Source organism: Rhipicephalus microplus, unplaced genomic scaffold, assembly GCF_043290135.1.
Source record: "Rhipicephalus microplus isolate Deutch F79 unplaced genomic scaffold, USDA_Rmic scaffold_34, whole genome shotgun sequence".
NCBI lineage: Eukaryota > Metazoa > Arthropoda > Arachnida > Ixodida > Ixodidae > Rhipicephalus > Rhipicephalus microplus.
Genome location: NW_027464607.1, coordinates 438,017 through 451,485, shown reverse-complemented (window position 1 = coordinate 451,485; position 13,469 = coordinate 438,017). Strand labels below are relative to the sequence as shown.

General features: G+C 44.4%; 1 protein-coding gene across 12 annotated transcripts in view; it reads right to left on the bottom strand.

Annotated features, from left to right (window-relative positions):
• Positions 1-13,469, bottom strand: part of LOC119162985 (tRNA (34-2'-O)-methyltransferase regulator WDR6) — a 996,048-nt gene that overhangs the window by 823,527 nt on the left and 159,052 nt on the right. For 11 of the 12 annotated variants that reach the window (XM_075884507.1, XM_075884515.1, XM_075884512.1 and 8 more), the window contains one exon: positions 1,350-1,640. The exons of the other annotated variant lie outside the window; for it this stretch is intronic. In XM_075884507.1, coding sequence (XP_075740622.1) covers positions 1,350-1,640 — 291 coding nt within the window. The remainder of the gene's footprint in view (positions 1-1,349; positions 1,641-13,469) is intronic. 12 annotated transcript variants of the gene reach the window in all.

Genomic DNA, 13,469 nt, shown 5'->3' with positions numbered 1-13,469 from the left:
CCTCATCTGAAAGAAAAAAAAGTGCAAAAAGGGCTCGACCACCGGCGACGATAGTGAAGAAAGTGACAAAGGAACAAAACTCGCTTTATATTTAGGAACTGGGATGTCTTTGCCTCTACCATGTGTAGCAAATAAAGGTACTTTTTCTCCCTGTTTTACTTACATTACATTTATGTTCTTTTTTTTTTCGGCACTGAAAAGTCAACTCTCACGTGACTATTCAGGTCGCGTTACATTCGGAGGCTTACAAAGAGCATTCAGCTTAAATTGACAAAGCAGCAATGGAAAGGAAAATGATAGGTGTAACCTAAAGAGACAAAAAGAGAGTAGAGTGGGTCAGGGAACAAACCCGAGTTAACGATACAATAGTTGAAATCAAGAAGAAGAAATGGACATGGACCGGGCACGTAGCACGTAGACAGAATAACTGCTGGTCATTACAAATAACTGACTGGATTCCCAGAGAAGGCAAATGCATGAAGAGTAGACAGAAAGTTAGGGGGGCCTATGAGATTAAAGAGTTTGCAGGTATAACATAGCAACGAAAAGCACAAGACCAGGTTGATTGACGGATCACGGGAGAGGCTTTGCCCTGCAGCGGGAGTAGTCAGGCTGCTGCTGCTGATGATGACATGGTACCACTTATAATTATTGCTGATATTTGATATTTGCAACTTCCACGACTTTTAAGCTGTCTATAGTGTGTGTGTGTGTGTGTGTGTGTGTGTGTGTGTGTGTGTGTGTGTGTTGATTGATTGATTTGTGGGGTTTAACGTCCCAAAACCACCATATGATTATGAGAGACGCCGTAGTGTAGGGCTCCGGAAATTTTGACCACCTGGGGTTCTTTAACGTGCACCCAAATCTGAGCACACGGGCCTCGACATTTCCGCCTCCATCGGAAATGCAGCCGCCGCAGCCGGGATTTGAACCCGCGACCTGCGGGTCAGCAGCCGAGTACCTTAGCCACTAGACCACCGCGGCAGGGCTGTGTGTGTGTGTGTGTGTGTGTGTGTGTGTGTTGTGTGTGTGTGTGTGTGTGTGTGTGTGTGTGTGTGTGTGTGTGTGTGTGTGTGTGTGTGTGTGTGTGTGTGTGTGTGTGTGCGTGCGTGCGTGCGTGCGTGCGTGCGTGCGTGCGTGCGTGCGTGCGTGCGTGCGTGCGTGCGTGCGTGCGTGCGCGCGTTTAGTGCACAACAGACTCGAGTAAAGAAAACTTTTTTTTTACCAGAGCTATTGCATAAAAGCATGAAATTGCATCATATGATTGAAGTTTTCCATTGTTACGGGTGTTCTTCCGTGACCAGGGCATACATAAGATTCCACTGTAGTAAAAAGGAGAACATGCTCACCTCACCAACGCTGATATAGCAGTTGTGCAGTATGGCGGCTCGCCACACCCGCGACTCGTGGCCATAGAGTGCGTGCACTGAACTGAACCACCCACTGGCCAACTGAGCTGGCCCAAAGGGCAGCAGGGAGGCAGTTCCCGAGTGTGTGGTGGCACTGCTGGTGCCGGCTCGTTCAGGTAAAGTGTTACTTGGACCAGCCTCATGGAAACGGTAGACACGCAGTGACCGATCATCTGATGTGGAGCATAGTAGCCGCTGTGGCACATGAAAGCTGACCGAGAAGATCACACCCTGGGCAACATGCAATGGCATTATAGGGTCTTAGGCATCAAAAATCAACAGCCTAAAGAGCTGCCTGCCATCTCTCAAGATAACCTGCCTATGGTTCCATTAAACTCTAGTCATACTGTGAACATGCTTCAAAACCGGCACTGCCAAATAAAAAACAAAAAATTGCCAGAAAATAGCCAGCTTTAACCAAGGGCAGTAAAAGTAGCCAGAAAAAGTCAGGCGTCCATGAAAAAAACTGCAACATTTTAGCTGTATAGCTAAATGATGCACCAGCTTTTTGGTGACAATGGGAAGTACAGCATCAACAGTTGAAAATCAGATTTCCTAAGATTCATGCATAAACATTTTTCTGTCGCAGTGGTTTCACCCAAGATGGCCAAGTTTCTTGTGCTGGTACAGAAATGACACACTTTTCTCCTGTTTTACACAACTTTTCTTTAGAAGACTAAAAATAGTACGTTTGTAAAAATAAAAACGAGTACGGCCTAAGCTTACTCAGGATGGCAGTAAGTGGAATTGAAGCAGTCACTTCCACAATCATTTCTTGTGCGATGACAAATTAACTTTTCCGAGCACATACTAAATCCTCAAAAATGACACAAGCATAACGAACATCTTACTGGTAATATCAATGAGTGCAGAGTGCCCTGGAATCAGAGTGCTTTCAACTGTTCTGTTCAGTCCCAATTACTGCTAATAGCGTTCAGCAATAGGTCAGCAAAACAACATTCCATGCAACAGTTTTTCCCTCGAGTGCCAGCCACATACTGAAAAGCTTTTTCTTTCATGTAATATAAGTTCCACATTCTGCTTTGGAAGCTGGAAACACGCCCTGACCACCATGTTTTCACAGTGCAGTTTCATAGCACATAAAAAAAACACGGACAGAGAAACACGCTACACATACATGCACTAACATGCAACACATGTACGGTTATATATGTGGTTACCTGTTTCCAAAATAAACGTTGTCGCAAATTAGCCCTAGTGTGTGTCACGTCTTTATCAGTCCGTGTTTTTCCGAGTGCAATAAAACTACAGTGTGACACACAAACACACCCAAAACACTACATTGATACTGCCTACTCAAAATTCAAGTGGCTGTGACATAATCAGACACTGATAATTTGGCTCAAACCAAGGAAGCAAGACAGTAACCAAACAGTGGCAAAATATCCAGGATGTTTTTCATGCCACCACGAGCCTCATAAAGAAGCCAAAGCAATTAAGCCAAGCCTGGATACTATATTCATAATGGCCCTCAATCAATTACAACTGTGCATATTGTCATTATGAGGTAATTTATCTTTATATATCTGATCGTACAATAAATTGGCTGCTTAAGACCTTAAAGGCCAACTCCGGCGATTTCTCGAGTTCAATGAATCTCAACGAAATTCACTGGGTAAGTTAATTTGCACGTTTGCTCAATTTGTGCCAGATTGAAAGCTTGAGAGATTCGCAGATTCTTTTCAAATGAATTTTATAGCTTGCCTCGAAACGCTCACCTCGCTTGCCAAAATTATTGGCAACACTGTGCGTGTGACATTGAGTTTTGCCTGGCAGAAATGATGGAACTGATGTGCCTGCGGCGTCTGCTTGTCTGCTATGGATTGTGCGGGTGTGGCCGGCACTTCCTTGGTTGAGTATGCGATTTCCTTTTTCGTGTTGGCGGGCATGCGATAGGTGGCAAGTGGTGTTGCATTGTGAGCCTTTCACGATTTGCCATATATGTACCATAACAGTGTAAGCATTTTAGCCGATCTTGGCGGATGGCATGGACAGGAAGTGCAATCTGGCAGGCATTATGCGCAATCGGGCAGGTTCGGGCAAATGATTAGATCACACGTAGACGCGCACTCGATTGGGTTTCGATTCCGGTATTAAGGTTTTTCAGTAATTAAAAATTATTTTCAAATTTATTGAGCATTTCAGCTATCGGGCACGTGACAAGAGTGTCTCGGGAATATAAAAGCACCACGAGTGTTGCGCTCTGTCCTCTTGTGTCGGTCTGCTCGGCCGTTTCTTCTTCCCCGTAATGCGCTATACCAGTTCAAGTATAAAAGCACCATTATCCTGACATGGCCAAAAAATCGTTGGAGTTGGCCTTTGATGTATAAGGCCAAGTGACCAAAAAAATTTTTTAAAGCAATAATCACTAGAAACTATTAGTCTGCAAAATAAAGTGCATCTTTTTAGGCAAATGTGAGCATTAATAAACAAATCGTGATTTTTTTTTTCATTTTTCATAATTCAAAATTTCATTATATGTATGCCCTGCACAAAGGCTCCTAACTCAAGTTCCACTCGTTAAGAAATTTTGATATATTTTAGGCCTATATAAAAGTCTTTGACCTGAGCAATGAACCAAAACAAATAAGATCTCACGAATAGTGAAAACTTAGCAATCACCAAAAAAAAATATGCGGTAGTACTAGAGGCACCTTCGTATAAAAGGCAAGCATAATAAACTTCATGACATGATTTCGCTCATTGAGGTTCATTACATGCCATATATATGATAAGAAAGTGTGCCAAGTTTTAATAAAAATGTTAATTAGCAAAACAGCTACAAATGTTCGTGTGGGAAAAAATACAAAAAATACAAATTTCAAGAAAATAAACAAAAACAGGAGCCGTGCTTATGCAACATAATTAAGAGGGCTAAAATTGTCAATATTTGTAGCCAGTTCTATCGAACCTTACTGCTGTGTGCCTTTTCTCTAGGGGCCGCTCTATTTTTTTTCTGTTTTCGAGTTTGCTTTGCAGCATTAGTGACATGATGGGGAGCTTTCGCGCTGCAGTGCTAATCAATTGTGAGGCACGCTTTTCCGATGTAGGGGCCAGGCTCTATGCCAATTTGTTTCGAAATGTCAAAATGTGCTTCTGTTGCCAATACTGAAGTGACTGACATCGTCGCTGACAATGAAATTTGATGGTTTACAGGCTCACATACGTGTCCTTGAACATGGGTGTTACATGTACCACTTCACGCGTTCCCCTAATGAGAAGTTTATGACATTTATGATTAAAAAGGATGTGTCGACAATGCTTTCAGAGCATTAGGACATGTTCCCACATCATAGACATGATAAATAGCCAAAAAAAGTACCACATTTCAGGCCAATGTTATGAGGCACACAAAAACTGGTACTTTTAGTTTCAGTTTTGTAGGTTGAACATTTTAGCTTATATCTTTTGAAAAAAAAAAAACATATAGGAGGCAGATTTATGCTGCAAAATGGCAGGCAATGAATTGGGCATTTAACATAACCTAAGACCGAAAAAAGGCATTTTAAGAAACAATTTCCTTTTTTGACTTGGCCTCATACCTTAAAGAGCTGAATATTATTTCTGGCTTAACGAGGGAAAAAAAAGAAACAGAACAGAACGAAATCCCCTATTCTGTCTTTTCGGTTTTTCTTTCTCATTCTCTGTTGTGCAACAAATAATTTGTTTAGCTATGCACTAACTCACCCAGCCTTACACTCTGATGATCATTATTAATTTTTGTTGAAACTAGCACAACATATATACACACTGATGAGAACTCCTTTGTTGCTTAAATTTTTATGAGTCACACCTTTTGGCTGAAAATACCAAGCTAAACACATGGAAGCACTTGGGCTGCCATTGTAAGTGTATGCTCACACCCAATCATATCTCAATGCCTGTTTGAATTTTCATTTTAGACTTGCATAGTTTGATTAGCAGATCTTGGTTTAATAATTACTGACATTAATGTTAAATACTCCAACATAACAAGTAACAAAATTTCATAAATGCTCTAACGTAACAAGAGCTTGGCGGCATAGAAAACATGCACATCACTCAAAACCCACTAGTCTTCATTGCGCAGATTGTTAGCCTTCTGCAAGATCTATATCATGGTGCTCAGAACAACTCACGACTACAATCAATACACTTCACCTCGATGGACAGCCTTAGTACATGCTTCAAGATCTCAACTGGCTGCAGTGGGAACAACTGAATCATCACTCTGCATCACTGTGCATAAAGCGCTGTGCAGCACCACCACAGGCGGTGACATTATGCAGGCGGTGACACAATGCACTATAAAAGGACTGCCAGTTTACTTTATGGCCACAAGGCTCAGCAGCATCAAAAACATGCAGATCACTCAAAACCCACTTGTCTTCACTACACAGGTATGAAGCAATTATAGTGAATGTATTTCTTCTGATTACAGTTTTTTCTATATACAGCCATGCCACCAGCTGTGTGATATGTTTATATATATTGTCACGGGGTCGTGACTAGGCCGAAGACAGGAGACTTTATGTTGGGATTTAACTGTTTATTTGGCCGAACCTGTGCCCGGTAAACGGAAAGTTTGATTACAGTAGCAGTCTTGCACAGATAGCAATGAACGGAGTGTCGGCCGTCGATCAACTACTGACAAGCGGCGAAGCGGGTCGGCATTTATACTCTTGCCGTCGAATGTTCTAGCCTTATCGCTGGCGGTGGCGTAGGTTCCAGAATAATCTGTACAGTTCACAGAGTAGGCGTGATCTTATCGAAATGATCTACTACAGTCCGGAAGCTTCTCGAAAACTGCAGGTGCGGCTTGCGCTGAGAATTATGTAGTGTTTTGGGACGATAACAAAACTTGGGAAATGGAACGTGGCAATATTTTGTCAGAAATTGGTGGTTGCTTGGAGGCGACAAAGAAGAAAATCCAGGCTGAGACACAGCGCCAATCGCTAAATGACTTAAGGAAATTGCATCGGACATTAAAGAAACCAAAGAATCTTGTCTTGCAGACATCAAAAAGAAATTAGATTCGATTTCCACTTTCAAACAAAAAGTACCATTGCGTAAAAGCAAATTACCTGCATGAAAAATACAATTAAAGCGCTTAAATATAAACTATAGCATACGCTCTAACTTCATACACTTCCACAAAAAAGGTAAAACCAACACTACACTTGAAAGTGTGGTAAATAAAACCATTTTTATATATCCTTGAATTAGCATACCAGCCAACTTGGCAATAGAGAAATTCGTAAAATGCCCAAGCGGAGAAGGGGGGCATGGGGCAGGGGGGTTTACCGACTTTTTTCTTTGTAGCTGTGGTGGATTTGGTTTTAGCAACAAGCATAAGCATGTTTTCCCACCATAAGTCAAGTAGACTCGTTGAATTATTTCACCCCATTTTTCGCACAAAAAAAACAGAAAACATCGCAAAAAACAAGAGAGGAAGGGGGTCCCAAATGCAAGCGCAAACATCGGCATTGCAGTCTCGTAATGACTTGGAGTGGCCGAACACACGAGGGTAGGGTTTCCCACTAAGGTGAAAGTCGCAAAGGGGGAGAGCAAATGCTCCAGAAATTTCATGTCATCAAAACAACTAGCATAAAAGTCTATTTCCATCAAAACAACTCGCATATGTCTTCACACGTGAACGGACGGGACGGCGCAGCCGACTGCCACGAAAGCGTGGATCAAAGCTTTGGCTTGGCTCGCTACTAGATTCTTTAGACAGGAACGCCGAAATGCTTCTAGTCTTTTTTACGCCTTTACTTACTGCCTTTAATCTACCGCTGCATCAGCCACATCAGCTTGGAGCTCATAGATCGCAATCACATCACCGCAATCGCAGTATGTATGCGGCGGTTGGGGCAAACAGTAGTTTTGTTTTCATTCCACATGCCTTCAATACTAAGTCTTTTTATGCTATGATCGCAACTGCCATGGTTTTTGTCCACAGAGTTTGTGGAAAGGAGCGTTGCTTTGACTCGTCAAGCGTCGGCCGCACGCACACTTTCAGAGTTCTGTCAGTAACGTCGTCCCCATACATCATCTTGTCGAACAACCGCGGTTTCATCCACAGCGGTTGTCGCAATGACAATCACACACACTGTAAAAGACAGTGCGTGCACTGGTTGCACTCGTACTTCTACTTCGAGCACGCTGCTCTCGATGGACCTTCTTTCAACGGTTTCAGTACTGAAGTTCATATGACACACCATGATCAGGAAAAGTGTTCGGAACATTTGAATTTGGGCCCAATTGAATTTGGCTGGAAATTTCAGGAATTTGTTTCTGTCGCGGTTTCGCATCACTGAGACTTTACTGTAAGTTTAGATGAACGCCTCTCAAATTCGTTTATAATAAAATGCGGCGGGCTCGCAAAAAGCCTGGAATAGACTGACCTGCATTTTCATCAATGCCGCCACATCTCGCACACAAATTTCAATTTCCGAAAGATTTTCATGGCATCCGTACAAACGGCAGAAACGGTCGAAATACAAAGTCTCCCGGACAATGAGGGAGATTTGGCAGGTATGTGATGATGATAACACCAATACATATTGTTCTATCCTGGTGGCAGAATATAGCACAACGCTGTTTTTGTGGCCTCCACGACTAGCTACGACAATGGCTACGGCAATGCGCCGTAACCAATCACAGTGGCCACGCTTTATTTTCTTTATCCAAAATAAAATATTTTTCATCGAATTTCAGGCAAGATTCATAAAATCGTAAGCGAGGACGAAATTCCTACATTTTACGGGAAAATCGGAAGAGTTGGCAGGTATGAAATTGAGAGCGTACAAATCAAGCGTATACAGAGACTAAACAAGTGAAAACCCAACTCGATGAGACCTGTCATTTTTAAACTGTTAGATTTAAGAATTAAATACTGTAGAATTCCTTTACGACGAAATAGAAGAGACCACGATAATTCGTTTGTTTTATCAGGAGTTCGTCTTATCAAAAGTGCCCCCAAAAACCAAATGCTAACATGCGAAGTGCACACAAATATGTTGCTAAAAACAGTGAATGAGGTATACTTACAATGCACAAGAAAAAAACAGAAAAAAAAGATTTATTTGGCTCAGCTTGATAAAAACTATGCTTTGAAGTAGAGTATTTACACTAATCTGACGAGTACTCAATTTCAAAAGTTCATAATAAGTATGCTCATGAATTGATACCACGTTTTAACTACAGAACAGTAGCCCGACCCTGTTTGCACAATTAGAAAAAAATGAAAAGGAAGGGACAAACTCATATTAACACAACTCCTTTCCCAACATCAAGCCTGCCTAAGGCCAGTTTAGAAACGACTTTCAAGCCCTGGCGTGGCTCAGTGGTAGAATACTGGTATCCTTTATTTACTGAGTTTTTTTTTTTTTGTTCGATACTGGTTATGGACACCGGCGGTGGCAGCGGCAGCGGAAGCGTCACAGAACTACAGCGCTGCGCATGACCTGTGTTCTGATATCATAACAACTTTCACTGTAACAATTGGCGCAATCCCACCCGGGAAAGGGTGAGGCCATTCAATTTCATTCCTTCAATTCCTCAATGTGGGAAATGCATCTTGATAGTTTGAGTTAAGCATGACAACACCATAAATATATTGTCAAGAGATGGATTAAGAAGTACAAAAGTATAAAAACATGTTACCAAGGTCAAGGGTTAATAGATTAGTGGCATATCTCGTGTAGTAAAACCACCCTACTAATTCCCATAGGAGCAGTTCTCCTTCTACATACTGTCACGTGATTACGAATAGACCACAATGTCTGTTCAGAGGAGGAGCAGCACTGGATGTCGAGTCGAACTGAACATTAGACCACGAGTGCAACAACCAGTCTCTTTGTCACAGAATGGCACATACTTCTATTGGCATGGCTCAATCTTGCTCCATCCCCGTGGCATTACCCCCCTTCCAAAAAAAAAGTACCGCCCTGATGCTCAATGCCGATTAGAAGTTAAAGTAACCCTGTACACAAACAAAGACGCATGATGAAGCAGTGTCAGGTGGCTCGGGGGTAGTGTGGCTTCATTCGTGACATATGAATAATGTCCCCTTGCTGGGAATGTCAAGATCGCCAAGCTGTGTCTTCAAGCAGGACTTCGTAGTTGACATCTGTGAGGCGCCGTAGTACTCTATAGGAACCGAAGTAGCGGTGAAGTAACTTTTCCAAGCGGCCCCTTTGGCGAACGGGACTTTACAGCCACACCACATCACCGGGTTGGAAAATAACATGGCGATGACGAGAGTTGTACCTCTGCAAGTCGATGCGTTGTTGTTTTCGGATCTGCTCGAGAGCAAGATGGCGGGCCGCGTCGGCGAGCTGGATAAAGTCGTTCGCATCAATAGGAATATCGGTCATGTCAGGCAAGAGCATGGCATCCAACATCGTAATAGCTTCTCGGCAGTGAAGCAACCGGAAAAAGTGAAACCTGTAGTCTCTTGAACCGCATTGGCCTCTCTTGAAGCTGCTATCGCTGCAGCTCCACCACAGTTGGAGCCGCCGCTTCTTCATTCACCAGCTGTTCCAGAAGTGCCTAATCTACCTGGAACTAGCTTTTCTGGGAGTAGCTGTGCCACGTCGCAACTTCGGCGTGCTAGGCGTCAGCACGACGGAGTCACTGTTCACATGCACACCACTGATACTGTTAAGCGCAGCCCTGTCGCTCTCCGTGGCACAGCTACTCCCAGAGAAGCTAGTCCCAGGTAGCTGTTCCTGATTAGGCACTTCTGGAACAACTGGTGCATGAAGAAGCGGCGGCTCCAACTGAGGTGGAGCTGCAGTGATAGCAGCTTCAGGAGAGCCCAATGGTTCTGTCTGCACAAGGCGCAAGTGGTCACTGTGTCGGTTTCCTAAGATGCCATCTTCAAAACGGACACTGGCTGATGACGGAGTGACGCCCACAACACTGGCAGGCACCCAGGGTGTACCCCTACGAAAGTTTCGTGCGTGCACGTCATCACCTGGCTGCAGTGATAGAGCCTGCCGGGACCCTCAGTCAGCATACAACTTCTGCTTGAGCTGTTTTAGGAATACAGATGTCTGCAGGCTTGGCCTGAGGACATGTTACGGAGTCTTGAACATTCTTCCTCTCAAGAGTTCACACGGTAGCCGACCTGTCACTTCATGTAGTGTGGTCCTATAGTGGAACAGAAACCTGGAGATCTGCGTTTGGAAGTTCTCAGAACCAGACTTCTTGAGTTTGTTCTTCACAGTTTGTACAACTCGTTCAGCTGCACCATTTGAGACAGGGTAATACGGCGGTACAAGCATGCGGCGTATTCCATTTCGAGTTAAGAACTCAAGCTACTGGGCACTGGTGAAGGCACGACCGTTGTCAAAAACTATGACATCAGGCAGGCCATGCTGAGCGAATGCAATTCTCAATGTAGAAATAGTAGGTTCTGCAGATGTAGAACACACAGGAAAGACTTCTATCCACTTTGAGAACGCATCCACAATAACCAAGAATGTGTGACTTAGGAATGAGTCTGGCTCATAGCGCAGCTCTTCACGCTGTTGGCAATGTCATTGTCAATGCCTGGCCACCAATCATGGCTCCTGGCAATCATCTTGCTCTTCTCGATACCTGGGTGGCTAGCATGAAGAACACCAAGAACTTGGGCCTGTAACAACTTTGGGATCACTACTCTTGATCCCCAGAGTGGGCAACCTTTTTGGATACTGAGTTCTGAGCTTCTGGTATTGAAAGGGTTCCACTCTGGTCCTACTGGGAGGCTTTCTCCTTTCAGAACAGCAAAAACAACATGGCCTAGAACTGGGTCATTTCGTGTGACTTGGGCCACAACACCTGGTGAAAGGAGTCTCGGATATGCCTCCTCTAGCAAGAAGATTTCAGCAGGTCGTGGTAATGCAGTATTGTCAGTTAAGAGAGGCAGTCTCCTAAGAGCATCAGCGTGGCAAAGCTCTCTGCCAGGCTTGTATACAAGTTCATACTTGTAAGCAGAAAGCTTCAGAGCCCACCTGACAACTCGAGGCGAAGCTTGCACAGGAACGGGCTTGTTGGCACCCAGCAGTCCAAGAAGTGGCTTGTGGTCAGTGTGTGCTTCGAATGAGATGCCCCACAAGCACTGGTGGAACAGATCCACACCAAACACTAAAGCCAGTGCCTCTTTGTCGAGTTGACTGTAGTTTTGTTCTGCTTTTGACAAGCTCCTTGAGGCAAAAGCAATGGGATGTTCCCCACCATCAGCATCTTTGTGCGCCAGAACTGCACCTATACCATAAGGCGATGCGTCACAGCTGAGGCAAACAGGCCTGGCAGGGTTGAAATGCACAAGAACTGGAGCTTATGTCACCAAGTGCTTACAGGCATTGAATGCATGTTGTTGTTCATGTCCCCACTCCCACTTCTTCCCTTCACAAAGAAGCAAGTGCAGTGGACGAAGGAGTGACGAAAGATTGGGTATGAAGCGCCTGTAGAAGTTTACAAGTCCCAAGAAGCTTCGAAGTTCCCTGACATCCTGAGGCACAGGTGCATGCAGAAAGGCTGCTACTTTTTCAACATTCGGGAAAAGGCCTTCCTTGCTGATGATGTGCCTGAGATACTCAACTTGTGGCATGAAGAAGTTTCAGCTTGATGCCAGATTCCTGAAGCTTGCTAAGTACAGCACGAATGTTGCGAGGGTGCTCAGCACCATTTGCGCCAGTCACAAGAATGTCGTCAAAATAGACTGCTACATAGGGCAGTCCCCTGAACAAGTTCTCCATCTCGCGCTGAAATATGGCAGGAGCAGATGAGACGCCAAAAGGCAACCGGGTGTACTGAAATAACCCCATATGTGTCGAGATGGTGACGTACTCCCTAGAGGCCTCGTCAAGGACAACTTGCTGGTACGCATCTCGCAAAACCAATTTTGTGAATTTCTCACCTCCAGCAAGCACAGTCCACAGGTCCTCGATCCTTGGAATGGGGTACTGCTCCACTGTTGCCACTGGGTTTATGGTGACACCAAAGTCTCCACAGATTCTGATGCGTCCATCTTTTTTCGTCACAGGAACAATAGGTGCAGCCCATTTTGCTGTCTTGACTGGTACAAGTTTTGCTGTCTTGACTGCCGCCGTGCTGTCAGGACTGGGCACGGCGGCACCGAAAGAATGCGGTTCGCTGACAAACCTCTGCTTTTTGCTGTGCAGTTCCTCGGCCTCCTGCGCACTGCGTACGTCAGTGAGCATACCGTTGTCGAGGCGGCTAGGCATCAGCCCAGGGATTTCTACTGTCATGACGCTGGGTATCAGCGTTTGACACCACCCATCAGACCACCACTTCATTCTACGTCACCAAGCGCAGAAGCCGGCACGCAACCTTCGCATGGAGCGACACCATGCGGAACCAGTATAAAGGGCCATCCTTTGGAATGCGCTACCACTGGGCACGGCGGCACCGAAAGAATGCGGTTCGCTGACAAACCTCTGCTTTTTGCTGTGCAGGTGAGGAAATGTTACGGCAAGTGTTTCCGTTCAAGCGATCCTTTTCTACTAGTGCTGCCATGCCCATGGCTGTGTTGCTTGCTTGATATTGCTGTTATCTGTCTCAGGAAATTACTGCTTTTAGGGGGGGACATTGAAACTAACCCCGGTCCTGACACTGCACTAATATTAAAGCAGCTTAGGGAAATCGCAACTGATATTAAAGATATAAAGGAAAACCGCCTGGTAGAAATTGAAAAAAAGGTGGACGCTTTGTCAAACCTTGAAGAAAAAGTCACTTCATGTCAGGACCGGCTCACGCATATGAACCAAGTTGTTCTAACGCTTGAAAGGAAGATAGACGATTTAGAGAACCGCAGTAGAAGACCTAATTTGGTCATTTTTGGGCTACCAGAACCAGAGGGTGAAAACGGTGGATCTCTGGAAACAGCCGTAAATAAAGGTATCTTTCAAGACCTTCTCGAACTGGAACCAGTAGCGATAGAACGAATTCACCGATTAGGTCGTCCATCTCCGAATAAGAAACGACCGGTCATCCTGAGACTGCTCGATACGAGAGATAAAACATTAATTTTTAAACAATGCCACA